This window comes from Xenopus laevis, chromosome 9_10L (assembly GCF_017654675.1).
Source record: "Xenopus laevis strain J_2021 chromosome 9_10L, Xenopus_laevis_v10.1, whole genome shotgun sequence".
Taxonomy (NCBI): Eukaryota; Metazoa; Chordata; class Amphibia; order Anura; family Pipidae; genus Xenopus; species Xenopus laevis.
This window is the reverse complement of record NC_054387.1, coordinates 118,596,044-118,611,105: the sequence shown is the minus strand read 5'-3', so window position 1 is coordinate 118,611,105 and position 15,062 is coordinate 118,596,044. Positions and strand designations below refer to the sequence as shown.

Genomic DNA, 15,062 nt, shown 5'->3' with positions numbered 1-15,062 from the left:
GTTGGTGCATTCTGTAAGCTGTAACAAGTTCTCGTTTTTAGAGCACGTGATCCAACACGTCACCGACATGTCCTACCAATATGGGCAGTCTGATTGTGTTTGAATCCGATGAGATAAAATCTGAAGGACTTTTACTTCTCATTGAAATTGACTGTTGACTATAGATGCATGAACAAAACACACCATCCAACTTTATCTGATCCAATTTACATTAAATATTAGGGGATCCAAAAATGTTGTGCTGTTTCATGACAAGAATTTGTGGGTCAGATGTGGGCCCCAGACAATCTAATCAAAATCTCCTGAATAGTTTAGCCCTATAATCTTCTGGTTCCCTAGCTTCCTCCATGCTTGTATATGCCCAGTACAGAATGTCTTGCATACACTCAGCCGTGGTGGTGCAGAGGACCAGCAAAAGAAATATACCGCGGGTCAGTGAATTTTTGAAAATCCCAGAGAAGCAGGCTGGAAACTTCAATTCAGCTTAGCCCCCAATATGAGAACAGCCGCCTATGGTGGTTACAAATGTGAAGAGACAAATGAGAAGGTTCTTACTACATGCCAGGAGTCATTCAGACAGTTTGTGCAGCGGCCTTCCAGGTAGACATATGAACTGGCGCTGACTTCATAGACGGACTGGGCCTTGCATGACACGCACTTCAAGGACACGATGGGAACTGTCCCCCTTTTAATCAAAACCTAGTGGAACAAAAACAAGACTCCATTAAAATGTTATTGCAGCTGAGCTGAGTATTTACAGAGAATTCATCCACACTGCCCAAACGTAACAGCAAAACTAACGTAAAACAGCATATCACCCAATGAAAGAGTGTAGACAAGACTAGCCGCGTACTGACCGTTTGATTGGTGGATTCAGAGTTCATGCTTGACTTGCTGACTGTCAGGAAAAATGTGTACTCCACTTCCGCTTGCAACATGGATTTGGGAATGGTCATGAAGCCCAGCTCAGAACTGAACTCTAAGGGGCATCTGATAGCTTCCGAATTCTAAACATGGAATTGGACAATGAACAGCAAGAGATGACATTTATCATAATCATTGGTTGTCATGATGTATTTTACAATAAAGCTGTGGAGCGCCAATTAAGCATCTCCCAGTGACCAAAATTCCTAATTTTTTAGCCCTGACCTTTGTGCCACTGTCCCTGGGTACTTTGCTTGGGGAGCCATTTTTCCTCTGCTCCCAGGTGACCATTGTGAGGGGCTTTTGTTGGGCGGATATGCCCTGAAGTAATTCTGCTATTGCACAACCCAAAGCCAATACAAGGGGTACCTGGGAATAGAGGACAATTGCACCACCATTTTATTATATGCATGTTTATTACAAATAAACATGCATCAATGCCTACAGATGCCTCAATGACTTCAACCCCCAGGCAACCCAGCAGTAACCTTTATCTATCGTCCCTGCAGGTTTAGCAGTAGGGGGTAAGTCAATTATTCTGCCGTAGGCAAGGAATGTGCCCGTCCCAGGATATCTGGCCCTGATAAGGCAGTGGAATCATTTTTGAAAATGTATATCCAGAGTTTGGGAATCCCACACTGTAGGCAGAATAACTGTGTTTAACAAAAATTTTATAACACCACACCGAAACTCGTTTGTTAAACACTTATTTTTCACACTTGAAAAAGGGCCTTGGTGACCGAAACATGTCGTGTGGACAATAATAAAAATGCAATTTGCTGTTATTCTGCCTACAGAGTGTGATTCCAAAACCCTGGATATACATAGTTAATACAAAGAGGAGGCCAGGGATGGAGCCTCCAGGGAACCACTACAACTGACTACTAAAAATTCCGGCTAACTGTGTGTAAAACAAGTATTGGGTTTTTGAAAATGTGTCTATGCCTACATCGAATGAGCCAGTGTTTAGCAAATATCTACTGTATAGCAATCATCCTCTCACCTTTGTGAATGTTGTGCAAGACCATCTGTAATTCAGTGGCGTTTGGCTGCTTTCTACCAGGTTCGGATCATAAGACTTTTTTCCATCCAGCATAAGGTCACGGCTTTTGGACCAAACACGATAAGAGCCACCATCGATGATGGGCACCAGCTTGCTCGGCATCATGGTTACATTGGCAAAGCTATTCCTTGACAGAGGCGTGTCTCCAAAGGTCACAGAAAAGACAAAGCAATAGTCTCCAATGTCTAAGGCCAGTTTGGGTATCACCAGCTGCGGTCGGCTTAAATCAACATTCTGGAGATGAACTTTGTCAGATTCCTGGTAGTGGAGACAGCTGGCAGCTCTGTATATCTCCCACAAGTGCTTGGTTTGATAGCTAAAGCAATTGTGCAGGTCAATTTCTGCTTCAATGTAATTCCTTTGCGAACGTCTCATAATGACTTGAGGTGGCAGTGCAAGCTCAACTACAGGCTCTACACACTCCAAAACCCGGGTGGTGATAGTCAATTGGAAAACTAAATAGTTAATGAGGTTAGAGGCATTTACCGTGACCAGGTAATCTCCAGGTGCATGATAGGTATGATTGGCCTGTTCTATGTAAGTTATCTGCACAGGTGTTCCGTCTCCAAACACCCAAAGGAAAATCACGTCTTTAGAACTTGGTTTAACAATTGCCTCAAAAGTGACACTTCTGTTGACAAAGGTATTTACTGGTTTCAGTTTCCCCTCCTCGATCATCTCTTGGACTCTGATGGTTTTACTGATGTTCAGACCCCCCAAGTCATTCAAAGCACTCAAATGAATTGTCAGAAGCCCGGCAGCCTTTGGGGTGTAGGTGACATTTTTGCCTGCAAGGCTGGTTGTGGAGTGACCCTGCAAATCAAACTGCCAAGTGTACGCAACTAAGGAGCCATTACTGACCTCCGCGATGAAGCTCCTCTCTATTCCAACCGGCATTGCTACCTCACAGCAGTTAACTATTGTCAGGTCCCTTATTGCTTCAAGGACAGAAATCATAACTGTGTCCCTTTCTTCGCTGACTTCATTGTGAGCGACTATAGTAACTGGATAACCTCCTATTTTGGTGAACTCGTGGGTATAAGTGGTGCTGTTTAGCAAAATGGAGTAATCCCCATTGATGGTGAGCTTGTAGGTGACAGAGGAGCCGGCGGTCATGTGGATGGTAAAATTGACTTTCTCTCCAGGTTCCACCACTTTTTTGCTGACCAACAACTTCAGTCCTTGGATTTTGTCCTGAACGGTGATATTTTTGCTTTCAGTTTCCCAGCTGATGTCATTGGATGCATTCAGGGTGATAACAAAGAAACCGGCTTCAGTGAAAGGCACTGTTACTCTCCTTCCTTCTTTCATGCCTTCCTGCAGATCCCATGACCAAGAGACATTGGTACCTTTCTGCACATTACCGTTTAGGCACAAGACAGTCCCTGTGGGTATATGGTCCCCTCTATGATCCATGGCTGAAATAGATACCCCTTCAACTGGCTCTTGAACAAAGATTAATATTGTTGAGTTGACCAAGCCCAAGGTGTTGTTCGCAACACCAAAAACCTCCTTGACACCAGGGCTAATAAAATGATAGAGGACAGACGATTCATAGGTGAACCAGATGACACTTTCTTCCAGATACCAAGAGTAAGTCACTCCAGAACCACTGCTTAGAACCATACTTATATTAACACTGGCATTGACTGCAGCTGGGTTAGGAAATGCCAAGAGTTTAATCTGGCCAATAGTTTCTATGAACTCAATGTGTTTGCTAACAGTACTGTTTCCCAACATGTTGGTTGCTTTCAGTACAATAGTATAAACGTCGGCTTCTATGCTGGTAAACTGATAGTTCTTCCCAGAGCCACTCTGAATGGTACGGTCATTCCTCAGAATAACCCAACTGTATGAGATGTTAGTTCCCTCTATCACATCTGCCTGGAGGGTAAGACTTCGATTGGTCGGGAAACAGCAGTCATTCACCAAATCACTTGTTACAATATGGAGTCCTTCGATCGCTTCCAAGACATATATGACGACACTGGATTGTTGGGCACTGACGTTATTCTCAGCCGTGACGCTCACATTGAAGGTACCGACGGAGCGGAAGGTATAAATGATTGTGGAGCACCCAAGCATAGGTGTACAGCGGTCGCACAGAATCCATGAGTAACGCACATTGTCTCCTGCGAGGAGGAAAGCAGTGAAACTTACAGAGCTATTTAGTGGCACTACAGTCCAGTTAGCACTCATGGTTAGTCCTTGTATCCTTGACATGACTGTGACATTAAGACTGGTCTTACTGCTGCTGACATTATTGTAACTATTTAGGCTGACTGTAAAGCTGCCGGTGCTTTGATAAATCTGAGTTGCTATCTGACCCTCTTGAGTGTTGCCGTCTCCAAAGTCCCAGTGGTGGCTAACTTTTGTCCCATTACTGACAGCTGTAAACTGGTAGGTCTGATTGAGCTCCAGATCCTTTGTCCCGTTGTATATAATCGAGATCGTTCCCACCGGTTCTTGAACTTCGACGAAGGCCGTATCGTTATTAGAAGATACGTTATTGAAGACAGAGACCGTGACGACATACACGCCAGGAACCTTGTACATGTGACGAGCTTCTGTCCCGCTGCTTTGCTTGGAACCATTTGTTCCAAAGTCCCATATGTATCTGTATTGATAGAAAGGGAAGACTGTGACTTGGAAATAGCTCTCGTTGCCAAGTCCCACAAACTGACTCACTGGCAAGAGGGTCACATTGACAATTTCGGGTTCCACACAGACATTGGTGTAGTAATAGGCCTTGTTTACTTGGCTGGAGACAATGAGGGAGAGAGGAAATATGCCGCTTGTTGAGAAGTTATACTCTACCGATGACACGCCAAGAGTAGTAATAATGTCGGAACCGTTGCCAAAGGTCCAGTTGAAGGTATAGTATTCATAGTCTCCTGTTACTTCAGCGGTGAGTGTAACATTTGGGCTTTCCAATATGCAGCCGGAGGGCTCTATTCTTACCACTTGTAAAACATACACATGGACCTTCAGGGTCTCTGAGACGCAGTTCACCGGATTAATGGCGGTTACGTTGACTGTGTAGTTTCCATCTTTTGGATATATATATTTTACAACAGGCTCATTGCCCATCTGAAGTTTGCCATCCCCCATGCTGAAGATCCATGTGATATTGTCTCCTGATTCTACGGAGGCATTTACAATGGTCGGCAGGCCTCTCTCCGTTGGTTGATTCGAGGAAACATTCAAGCCAGTTATCTCTTCAAAGACCTGGAAGACTTCACTGGATGATATAGCACTTAGGTAATTTCTGGCCGTAACCTTCACATTGTAGACCCCCATGCTTATGTAGGTGTGATTCAAAGTAGGGTCACTGATATTAAACTCTTCAGTCCCATCGCCAAAATCCCAGTCGTACTGAACCTCAAACGCTGAAGGCTCCACTTTTGCTTGGAAAACGGCTTGTTGGCCGCTCACTAGAACTGCCTCTGCTTTTATCGTGAGATTAGTCAGGAAGCTCTGAACTTGCAGAGGAATCAGCTGAGAGCGGTTTTCGTGCATGTTGGACACACAGACGGTTATATTGTAAGCTCCTGTTTAAAATATAGAAAAAAAATTAATTGCATCTCAGGGGAAAATAACACAAGACTCGAGCAAGAAAAAGTGAAACGTAATCAGTGAATGGTGCCTACTGTCTGCAAGGAATATTAAAAATACAGATTTTGGAATCTTCTCCGTACCTGCTTCCCGATAGGCATGTGTGACGTTATTCTCTATCAGAACTTGGTAGACAGATGGGTTGGGTACTGGGAAGGATTGGTTGTATGGAGGCAAGTATTGATAAAGCTGGTATGTGCCGTCTCCAAATGACCAACTGAAAGAAAGGGTATAAATGAGGTTATTTGGGTCTTAGGGTACCCAGCGTGTCTGGATAAAAATAAGTTGAGTAAAAATCCACCAAAAGCACAAATATCAACACAGTGACTCATATTTGGTCAAAGCTGGACGACTTTTCCACATTAACTGACCTCTGTATTTGTATATAAGCATAGTACAACGGAAGCGGACAATTTGGCCCTAAATCACTACTGTATGTACTGTAAATGCAGGAACTGTAAAGACTTGTAACATATGCATCGACCTTCAGGGTCTCTGTGACGGGAGTTCACCGGATAAATGGCAGTTGTATATTTTCCATCTTTTGGATTTAGATACTTTATCTAAAACATTAGTTTTTTCTAATATTGCCATGCAGTTAATGCAAACAAACCTTACCTGAACATTGCATCCACAGCTGAATCAATAAGTATCATGGCTGACAACTCCACCAAAGAATTCTGGGTGGCAATAAGCGGCACCCCGAAAACCATCAGGTCTTTCATGGGGTTCATCTTTTCTACTGTCACGTTGTAATTCACAGAGGCGTTGCTTACATGGTTCGATGCTGTGAGCTGCAAAAACATACGAGTCATCAGTGTATGTGTGAATTAGTGAACAGAAAATAAAGAGCAAATTAAGGTTGTCACAGACACACGTGCAGATCTTTTTGATTGTTGTAGCCAAGAAACGGGTCGATGATAGAGATCCAATCCAAAGTCTGATCACAATTACATTTTTATAATTAGAACATGTATTAAGGGTATACTGCACCAGATGTAATTTATTTTCATATTAGAGAAAGAAAAGAACAGTTGAATATCAATGAGTACAGATGCAGAATAAAGCAGCACATGGTACATACTGTGAGCTTGTACACCGCTGCAGACTGATAGATCACATTGAAAACCACATTATGGTAAGTGAAAGAAGGCTTGTCGTCAACTGTCCACTTAAATGAGACGTTTGTGCCGGCTTCCACCGAGGCCACGTTAATCTGCAAGAGAAAAACAGACAATAGCCTGTCACTGCTGAGCCTATTAAATCAAGAGGCTGGGTTTAGCCCTTGGCCTTAATCTTTAACCAAAAAAGCCTAAAAAATAAACGGCCCTATCCATATTGAGTATCAAACTCTGTCTAGGAGGAGTCAAATCTATAGATATGCAAGACAGTATAGCCCATTTATCAAAATACTTCTAAATGCTGTGCCAGTCTCAGGCCCTTATTTCCCTGCATGCTTAGCAGTTTCCCCAACCTGATTGAGTTTAGGAGGGTAGAAGCCAGGGGACAAGTGCTAAGTTTGATTGGTCTGTGCAGAATATCATCTGTTGGCAGGGTTGGATTGGCCTCCCGGGGCCCACTCCCTGCCCACCCGTCCAATTGACAGTCAGCCCGTCCGCCCTTCACTCTGCACTCACACAGCCTGGCAAGTGGCAGTCCTGCAATAGCGGAGGGGACCCGGACATGACAGCTGGCTGGCTCTTGTGGCGTGTGTTGCATCTGCACGTAGGGTCGGACTGGGCCGGCAACCCGTGGTTCCTCTTCTTGACGAGACTGGCCTGAAGAAGGGCCCGATGCCCCTAGAACACGTGCACGCACGCAGCAAAGCAGGGAGCAGTGGCGGGGGGCCCTGAGTCTTGGGGGGGAAATTGGCGTGGGGAGCAAGCAGGTAAGAGGGGTACAAGCAGGGCACTGGGCCAATTAGTATTGCTCAGGCTGACAAAACTACTTGTCCCGACAATTTATTCACCCTGATTCAAATCAGGGTGAATAAATTGAATTGTCAGAACAACAGGGCATTGCAAACAAACACTTTGCCTTTATTTTACCTTTTATGGGCCACAATATTATTCTCAAACTTTAGCATCATTTTTCCAATGTCGATCCCCTTTTTCCTCCCCTTTTATGGAAGACATCAATACCCAAAAGCAGAATCCAGTGAGAGCCCCACCCTAATGTTAAGGAAACGCCCTTGTGAATACTAAAAAAAACAAAAAAAAAACCTTCATTCATTTCAAAGATGATCATGAACCACAACAAAAAGTTTAAACATAAACAAATGTATCTGATGATATTGCCAGCAGTCCATTAGTGCGCCAATTATATCCACTCCAGCAGCAGTAATGGAAAAAAGATGTAGACTGGAGCCTCATTGGCCAAAAAAAATTAAGTTTCATTTAATTATTTCTAAATTATGCTACTAATGCTTCAATAATACTTGAATAGAAGATATTTTTGTAAAGAGGGCATGAATAGGGAACACATGGTCCTGCAGATGCTGCTGGGCTACAATAGGGACTAGACAAGTCTATGTGCAACATGATTTCTACAAATGGGGCCTCTGTTATCCATTGGGAGGGAAATTATTAAGTCCCCATCTCCCAAGCTACAATAGAGACATCATACTACTCTATCCATGAGAATTAAAGTCTAAATTTTTTTTAGACTGTACCAGCCCAGAGGTTGAGCAGTCCTTTAACGGTAATGATCCAGGCCTTCAAAGTTGTCCCCAGCAGCTCCCCATCTTGTTAGACCATGTTTTGTGCGTCAGTGGCACTGCACATGCTCAGTGGGCTCTGGGCTGCTGAGAAACTAAGCTTAGGGGTTGTGGGAAATTATTAAGCAGAAATGGAGGTTTGTCTGTGATAAAGGCTGATGAGTGAGTAAATAATGGACACATGTAACTTACCACTTTAGTGTTGACCAGGACTCTGGTCTGAGGGAATGGGCTAGCACTTAATCCGCGGATGGGATCCTCTATTTTCACACTGACATTCAGGCTCTGTGAGTTTATCATGTTCTGCGCTGTAATGACAACATCTAAAAAGTTCTTGCCACGCCCATCCAGGTAAATCTCTGAATACCAGACATCTTCCCCCTCGGTGCACACGTCAGTGAAATCAGCGACGGAAAGAGGACACGTCGGTTGGAAGCTCCAACTCTCATTGCTGCCAGACCAAGAGGCTGTAGCATTGGACCCTGAGAGGATCTTCAGGACAAGAACAGTATTGTCTGAGGGAAGATAAATGATGTCTTGCTGTGGAGATGGGTAGACAGCCTGTAGACCTGACACTGGTGAGTTGACTTGGAAGGTGCAGGATTTGTTGGCCTTAAACTCTTGGTTTCTAAAGAACGCTGTGACCGTGTACTGGCCGGGCCAAGCAAGACCAGGATTTTGGTTCAGAATTGGAGCATTTACTTCTGAAGTCCCAGTCACCCTCATGGAGCAGAATTTACTATCCATTTGTCCACTCTCTCCTGACCAATCACCTGCCGTGTTGACATTGGTTGCATCTCCCAAGACGTTTGTTGGGATGCAGCTGATCCAGTGAGAAAAGCTGAATGTGCGAACAGCAGACTCAGAAGGGGAGCAGTTAAGGAATCCATGGTTTGGGCCATCATGTTGTACAACAAAGAGGTGATCAGGGTGCACTTGGATTCTTAGATCATCAAACAATGCCTTTAAAATAGATAAATATATTTGTATATATTAATACGTTTTGGCGTTCCATATCTCCCTGTAACTGAAACAGCCAAATAAAAGACACTTGGTGGCCTTCCAACAGACCCTGATAAAACATAAGACACAAGAATGCCAATCCATGAGTTATACAAACCCTGAACTTTTAGGAATCCATCCCCTTGTGCTGCCTGTGCTCTCAGATGTAACAAATAACTAAATTGGCCATAAACCCGAAGATCTGCTTGTCTGGTTACCAACTGAGCAGATCTTTGCCTAATATCGCCAACTATGTGCTGAGACATATCAGCCTGATCTGACTGTTCAGATCATAATGCGTGCCAATGATTTTAATGGTTTCTGACAGTTCCCTAAGCCTAGCCCCCTGCTCTCCTGCTGATCTGTCTGACTACTTTGCTGAGCTGGCTGACTACTGTTACTTTGTATCAACAGGCTGCATCATCCAAACCCCAAAATTCCCTGCACACTTGATTTCAATAAGGAAAGGAACAGTGCAATGCATTGTGGTTTATGTAGTTCCTGCATGCTGTCTGTAAGCTGTGGAGAAGTTGTTACAATTTGTAACATCAGTGTTTAGTCCCTCCTTCCCTGCCAGGATTTCAAATGATGCAGAAAGAGAAGAAATGTTACACAGCTGGATTTCAGCATAGAAAATGGCATTTATTCATACTTTTTAGAGACACAGAAAACTGTCATGGGTATATTAGGGGTTTCTGGGATATGTGGGACTCTTTATCAAATTTTGGCTTGGAAGCTGGAGTTCCCCTTTAAAACAAGCATAAAACAATTCCAAATTACCATGTAGTTGGTGGTGTTCCCCGGAGGAATAATAAAGTTGAACTCTCTGTGCAAGACATAGCTAGGAGAGCCAACACCAGGCTGTGGGGGGGCAGAAGTGGTATATTCAATGTCCTTATCAGGCACACACCCGCTCCCTAAGGGTATACTGCTGTTTGTGCTATTGGACGTGTCCTGCCCCTCTTCACACTCTGATTGGCTTTGCTTTATGTTCTGGATGATAGGCAAGGAAGTCGGAGTATCTGGGTTGCATTCTAGTTGGAAAGAAAAAAAATAGCTGTTACCAGTCGGATGGTGAAAGGCATCTAAGGCGTTATACCTATGGTATACGGGGTATTTCCGTTGTTTTGCCCACTGTGATTTCAGCATCAAGACACTAGAAATCCCCCACCCCGTCTCTATGATAAATGTCAGTACTAGAGTCTGTCAGCCAATTGCAGCCTAAAACACACACCCACTTGAACGTTTTTGACCAGCTGACATCTGACAAGAGATAGAGCAAAACACCTGAAATCTGTCCCACAGGCCCCAGGCCTTAGACCTACTCACCATGACTGTTGTCTAGAGAAAAGACCTGGAATTTCATCTGCACGGATCTCTGAAGCTCCTTGGTTTCCAGTTCAAGCACTGACAAATACACGTCCTGGACAAAGTGTACTCCGGGGAACACTAGGACCTGATTGGAAACACAAAGTACAGACTTTCACCCTCTAGCCGTCTGCATACAGGGTGTGCGAGAATGCCTGAGATTGCTCTAGAACCCGATGATCTTGTAATAGACGATCTAAAGTGTTTTGATGTACTGCGTGGCTCTTCTAAGCATTCTCTAGAATAGTGGTTTCCAAATGTGGGTCTGGCCCTCCTAGGAGGGTCTGGAGCAATGGCTGGCGGGCCCCAAAAACGTTTTTTTGAGACTCACCATGTATACGAGGAGGTCCAGGTGCTCTGCCCTGAGCCATGAGCTTAAGGGAGCAGTGTTTGTAGAGCATGCACTCAAAGAGCAATTCTCCAAGCAAGTACAAACATGGATTACAGTCTTATGCGTTTTGCGTTCTACCAACACAACAGGTTAGGGGCTAGACTGCCTCTTTGCAATCTAAGACACACCTGGAAAGCCAATCTGGAGGTGTATCAGGGTGAGATTTGAAAGCGACAACAAATATGAGTTGGTCCCACATCTCACCCTAAGAAGCCAACATTATCCACTGCTTTAAATCATCAGGCAGGCAGTTAGGGAAACCAAGACACCAATGAGCATATAGAGGGCAGGTTGCACTGTTCTTTGGGAGAAGGGATCATTCATAGAAATTAATATGGCAGACTCCCTTTTTTCTATGATGTACAGAACTCTAGGCAGAGGTAATGCCGCAAGTGCAGCAGAACAGGACACATACCTCAACCTCGTTTCCATAAGGAAGAGACACGTTTTTACTTCTCCGCAAGTTTTTCAGCGATTGCATTTCACCAGAGAGTGATCCCAGCACAAAGTAGTCAGCGTTTAACTGAATGTCTAGGAGAAACAAGATAAACCGGTCAACTGACATTGCAAAAAAAGTCTCCAAGAACGCAAAGTTTTTCAGCTCGAGACATCCATACTGTCATTGGAAAATATGTTTTTTTTTTAATGAATCAGTTAATAGTGCTGCTCCAGTAGACTTCTGCACTGAAATCTGTTTTTCAAAAAAGAGCAAACTGATGTTTTTATATTTAATTTTGGAAATCTGACATGGGGCTAGACATATTGGCAGATTCCCAGGTGCCCCCAGTCATGTGACTTGTGCTCTGATAAACTTCAGTCACTCTTTACTGCTGTACTGCAATTTGGAGTTATATCAGGATATAGTAGCACATTCATGTATAATAACCCCAGAACCCTAGAATTAATTGTGTTGGTTTGGGGGAGAGGGGCTTAGTCTTGCCAAGCCTTATTTAAAACACACAGATCCCAAAAATAAGCATGGCATCTCCTTATGGTCCGAGTTACCTTGGGGTTTATATTCACACACATAACTGTGTTTGGTGCTGCACAGATCCGTGTTACAGACCCCGCTACGACCCATCATGACACAACGATCAGCCTGCGAGGGTTCAGGTTGCCCCGGAAGCCAATTCTGGCAGCTCTCTAGAGTGAAGTTCCTACCGGAGTCATTGAAACCGATCCACAAATCCACAGGGAGTTGAGGGCTGCAAACAGGTAAAAAGCAGATACATGAGCCTTAAATTCACTAGAAATGAAAACAAAAAAGACATATGGCTTTTTTAAAGAGTATATTTTTAAGATATAAATTGTTTTGCCCCCAACACAGATTTATTCACCTTAATTACCATCAAGTACAATGCATTTGCTTTAGTATAGTATTATTATTATTATTATTATACAGTGGTTGGCTTAAATAGAACCTCATGGGAAAGTGTTGGACTGGAGTACCCCGGCCCACAGGAGAATTCCCCTACTGTCACCTGCTACTGCGGCACTGCACAATCTGGACATCACTCTACCCTCCACCTCCTCGCACAACAAAAAAAATAAGCAGATAGGTGAAGAAACGTGTAGTGACAGAGCTCACCAGGATTTTACCCAGTATACTGCGGGCCTGTCCGACCCTGCTATGGGATAAAAGTCCTGCAAGGGTTTGTTTAAGAAGATCTTGGCCGACCAAGACCTGCAGACCCATATTGCACCTAAAGGTTCAGTCTACATTAAACCTCCCCAAACAAGGGTTTACCCAGAGCCCACCTTTTGCCCTGCTGGAAGTCTCTTAAACCTGGAAATGACATCAGTAGTGTGGGTGGGAGAGATACAGGAATCCAGAACCAGAACTGCTGTCCAGAAGATGTCACTGACAGGTCAGATTGTCTGGGAGCTCACAATTTTTTTTAAAACCTTTATGCCCAATTGCTTCTCCAGGGTACCCCCTGGATAGGGTTGCCACCTTTTCATAAAATTTCCACCAGCCGGTGATGGGGGCGGGAACAAAAAGGGGTTGGGCCATGGAGTAAAAGGGGTGCACCGTGATGCAAAAAGGGTGTGCCATTATGTAAAAGGAAGTGGAGCCATGTCCTGCAATGGTCAGAAGGCAGAGAAAATGTTTTGAGGGAATTAGGGGCAGACCATGGGCTTTTTTTAAGATTATTACAAATTTACCGGTAACTACATTGCTGGTAAATATATAATACCAACCTGGTTTAGTGTTTTACCAGTTAGGCCAGTAAAATATCAACCGGATGGCAACCCTACCCCTTGCCTACCCACATGGTCAGGACATCAGGGCTTTTCCGTTCAAATTCTGACCACTTTGTGGGTATTCAGTGGCTACTCCACCCCCTGCAGGACTCTATTTGGGGAAATGGTCTTGTATTTTGGAGCTTTGTAGAAATGGCTCTCTGGGCCTGTACAAAGGATTTTAATCAGAATCAGTGAGATTTATTTACTCATACCAGGTAAAAACACCCTTGTATAGCAACACATAGAAACCAATTCCATGTTGACATTGAATGATGAAAGTGAATGTCTGATTAGTATCTTGAAGAAATTGCAATTGTGCAAGTAGAGCAGTCTACTACACTGTGCATTGCTCTAATAGAGAAGGTAATGTATTCGGAGAACAGGGTGCATCACTCAGGTACCAAGTTGGACCCCTATTGCAGGGCAAACCATCATCATAAAGCTGACCATACATAGGGAAATCCGCTCATTTGGCGATGTCGCACAGTGAGCAGATCTCTCCCCGATATGCCCACCCTAAGGAAAGCGATGTCAGGCTGATGCAATTGTGGGCCCTAGGGCCCAACGATCCGATCATGAGAAGAATACGGGTGGCCTGATCGAGGGATGAGAGAAGAATAGGGGTGGTCGGATCGAGGGCTGAGAGAAGAATACAGGTTACCGGATCGAGGGCTGAGAGAAGAATACAGGTGACCGGATCGAGGCCTGAGAGAAGAATACAGGTGGCCGGATCGAGGGCTGAGAGAAGAATACGGGTGGCCGGATCGAGGGCTGAGAGAGGAATACAGGTGGCTGGATCGAGGGCTAAGAGAAGAATACGGGTGGCCAGATTGAGAGCTGAGAGAAGAATAAGGGTAGTTGGATCGAGAGCTGATAGAAGAATACGGATGGTCGGATCGAGGGCTGAGAGAAGAATACAGGTGGCCGGATCGAGGGCTGAGAAAAGAATACGGGTGGCCGGATCGAGGGCTGAGAGAAGAATACGGGTGGTCGGATCGAGGGCTGAGAGAAGAATACGGGTGGTCGGATCGAGGGCTGAGAGAAGAATACGGGTGGCCGGATCGAGGGCTGAGAGAAGAATACAGGTGGCCGGATCGAGGGCTGAGAGAAGAATACGGGTGGCCGGATCGAGGGCTGAGAGAGGAATACAGGTGGCTGGATCGAGGGCTAAGAGAAGAATATGGGTGGCCAGATTGAGAGCTGAGAGAAGAATAAGGGTAGTTGGATCGAGAGCTGATAGAAGAATACGGATGGTCGGATCGAGGGCTGAGAGAAGAATACGGGTGGCCGGATCGAGGGCTGAGAGAAGAATACAGGTGGCCGGATCGAGGGCTGAGAGAAGAATACGGGTGGTCGGATCAAGGGCTGAGAGAAAAATACGGGTGGTCGGATCGAGGGCTGAGAGAAGAATACGGGTGGTCAGATGGAGGGCTGAGAGAAGAATACGGGTGGTCGGATCGAGGGCTGAGAGAAGAATACGAGTGGCCGGATCGAGGGCTGAGAGAAGAATACAGGTGGCCGGATCGAGGGCTGAGAGAAGAATACGGGTGGCCGGATCGAGGGCTGAGAGAGGAATACAGGTGGCTGGATCGAGGGCTAAGAGAAGAATACGGGTGGCCAGATTGAGAGCTGAGAGAAGAATAAGGGTAGTTGGATCGAGAGCTGATAGAAGAATACGGATGGTCGGATCGAGGGCTGAGAGAAGAATACGGGTGGCCGGATCGAGGGCTGAGAGA

At 44.8% G+C, this 15,062-nt stretch overlaps 1 protein-coding gene across 1 annotated transcript in view; it reads right to left on the bottom strand.

The window, feature by feature from the left end:
- Window positions 1-15,062, bottom strand: part of pkd1.L (polycystin 1, transient receptor potential channel interacting L homeolog) — a 100,388-nt gene that overhangs the window by 22,263 nt on the left and 63,063 nt on the right. The window contains exons 7-17 of the mRNA XM_018236581.2: window positions 12,085-12,284; window positions 11,495-11,610; window positions 10,650-10,776; window positions 10,101-10,354; window positions 8,511-9,281; window positions 6,687-6,818; window positions 6,221-6,396; window positions 5,686-5,819; window positions 1,928-5,538; window positions 858-1,007; window positions 556-699 (exon numbers count right to left, since the gene is read on the bottom strand). Coding sequence (XP_018092070.1) covers window positions 556-699; window positions 858-1,007; window positions 1,928-5,538; window positions 5,686-5,819; window positions 6,221-6,396; window positions 6,687-6,818; window positions 8,511-9,281; window positions 10,101-10,354; window positions 10,650-10,776; window positions 11,495-11,610; window positions 12,085-12,284 — 5,815 coding nt within the window. The remainder of the gene's footprint in view (window positions 1-555; window positions 700-857; window positions 1,008-1,927; window positions 5,539-5,685; window positions 5,820-6,220; window positions 6,397-6,686; window positions 6,819-8,510; window positions 9,282-10,100; window positions 10,355-10,649; window positions 10,777-11,494; window positions 11,611-12,084; window positions 12,285-15,062) is intronic.